Source organism: Cebus imitator, unplaced genomic scaffold, assembly GCF_001604975.1.
Source record: "Cebus imitator isolate Cc_AM_T3 unplaced genomic scaffold, Cebus_imitator-1.0 Scaffold3, whole genome shotgun sequence".
In the NCBI taxonomy this organism is placed as follows: domain Eukaryota; kingdom Metazoa; phylum Chordata; class Mammalia; order Primates; family Cebidae; genus Cebus; species Cebus imitator.
In genome coordinates this window covers 14569427-14571810 of record NW_016107318.1, presented here as the reverse complement: position 1 = coordinate 14571810, position 2384 = coordinate 14569427, and the positions used below count along the sequence as shown (strand labels likewise).

General features: G+C 42.2%; 1 protein-coding gene across 3 annotated transcripts in view; it reads left to right on the top strand.

Annotated features, from left to right (window-relative positions):
* IL12RB2 (interleukin 12 receptor subunit beta 2) overlaps nucleotides 1-2384 on the top strand; it is an 88888-nt gene that overhangs the window by 73922 nt on the left and 12582 nt on the right. For all 3 annotated transcript variants that reach the window (XM_037739930.1, XM_037739928.1, XM_017532331.2), the window contains one exon: nucleotides 307-444. In XM_037739930.1, the coding sequence (XP_037595858.1) occupies nucleotides 307-444 (138 nt within the window). The remainder of the gene's footprint in view (nucleotides 1-306; nucleotides 445-2384) is intronic.

Sequence of the window (2384 nt, the reverse complement as noted above, 5' to 3'; positions counted from 1 at the left end):
AAAAATGTATTCAAAAGATTTTACCACAAAACACACACAAAAAAGAATAAACAAAGTAAAAAAAAGATTTTGCCACCAAAAAGTAATTTGTTTGATATGCTGTGGAGTGAGAGGTCCATAAGTGACAATGTCGAGGGCCTACTAAAGTATTAAGTACTAAGGAATTTGGACTATTTTAAAATAGCAAAATGCTTTTTCCTTCTAAATTAAATGAAGCATTAAAGAATAAAAATGAGTAAAAGCCTGTATTAAAAGTCATATCCTTTAATATGTGCCTTTCTTCCCTTATCTTTATCTTCCTTTCAGAAATTCCCTATAGAGTTTCCCAAAACTCACATCCAATAAACAGCCTGCAGCCCCGAGTGACATATGTCCTGTGGATGACAGCTCTGACAGCTGCTGGCGAAAGTTCCCAAGGAAATGAGAGGGAAATTTGTTTGCAAGGTGAGAGGCAATGTTAAAGATGGCGAGTCCACCATGGATTCTTGCACAGGCATGCATTCCCACTGCATTTGGCATAGAGATGATCAGATTTTCTTTAATTCACTAATAACTTTCTTGCTGTCCCCTGCACTTGCTGTTGCTTCTAAATAGAATGTTTTACCACTCTCCTATCTTCTTCTTGGAGACAGTGTCTATTCAGGTTTCAAAATTCACCAGAAATGCTTTCTCGTTCAGGAAGCCTTCCCAAATGCTCCTCCATAATGCACTTACATTTAACTCCTACTCAAAACTCTGAATCCAGTAGGCAGGGACTGATATCTGTTTATCTCTGCCTTTAAGCCCTAGCATGGTGCCCAGCAGATAGTACTTTCTCACTACGTATCTGTTCCATGAATGATGAGAATCACATCAACAATAATAAAAGCAGCTATTGCATATGCAACAGGCATTCTGTTACGTGCTTGGCATACTACATTAATTTGCTGGGGCTGCTGTAATGCAGCACCATAAACTGTGTGGCCTCATCCACAGAAATCTATCGTGTCATAGTTCTAGAGGCTAGAAGTCCGAGACCAAAGGGTCAAGAGGGATGGTTCCTTCGGAGCGCTACGAGAGAGAATCTATTCCAGGCCCTCTCCTGTCTTCCAGTAGTTTGCAGGCAGTCATTGATACTACTTGCTCGTAGGTCTCTGCTTTCATCTGGCATTCTCCATGTGTCCAAATTTTCTCCTTCATATAAGGACACCAGTCATATTGGATTAGGGGCCCACTCTACTCCAGTATGACCTCATCTTAACTAATTATATCTGCAATGACCGTATTTTCAAAAGCGGTCACATTCTGAGGCTGGGGGTTTAGGGCTTCGTCATATAAATTTGAGGATCACACAGTTCAACCTAAAACATATAGTTTTGCTAATTTTTCCTTACCAAAATTACATGGTTACACCTATCCCATCCTACCAGACACTATGAAATGAATGAAAAAATGAAGGATTATCATGTCTTTTTTAAAGTGAGGTGACTAAGGTACAGAAAGATTACTCAAAGTCATGGAAGTGGTAAGTGGCAGAACTACAAATTAAACTCAGATTTTAGTTGCTTAAATTAAATTAGAGTCGGTTGAATAAGTGACCCAGCTAGCATGGGCTTCCCTCCACCAGCTAAGTTACACTGTTCTCTCTAGCAATGCTCATTTGCATCTGCTCTAAGCATAAAACAAGCTGTTCTTGCTTTGTGACATGAAGCATCAAGTTCATCATTCAAGAGACTTTGTTGTTCTATGCCAGGAAACTCTCCATTGGGAAACTGACAAGACTTCTCATCTCTCCAGCACTCCCATGAAAGATAACTTGCTCGATTAATGTAGATTAAGGATGCAGACAAAAATTAGCCTGAGTGGTGGTGCACACCCATAATCCCAACTACTCAGGAGGCTGAGGCAGGAGAATCACTTGAATCCAGGAGGCAGAAGTTGCAGGGAGCTGAGATCATGCCACTGCCCTCCAGCCTGGGTGATAGAGCAAGACTTTGTCTCAAAAGAAAAAGGAAAAAGGACTTAGCATCCTTCTACTGGTCCTACTCCAAACTTGTTCCATCTGCCCAGAAAGGAAAGCAGATGCTGAAGAAACGTGAGATTTGGCCAAGTGCTGTGGCTCACCCTATAATCGCAGCAATTTGGGAGACTGAAGTGGGAGGATTGATTGAGCACAGGAGTTCAACACCAGCCTGGACAACATAGCAAGACCCCATCTTGATGAAAGAAAGAAAGAAGGAAAGAAGGAAAAGAAAGTAGCTGGGCATGGTGGTGTGTGCCTGTAATCCCAGCAACTCAGGAGGCTGGGGCAGGAGAATTGCCTGAACCCGGGAGGCGGAGGTTGTGGTGAGCCGAGATCGCGCCATTGCACTCCAGCCTGGGTAACAAGAGCAAAACTACGTCTC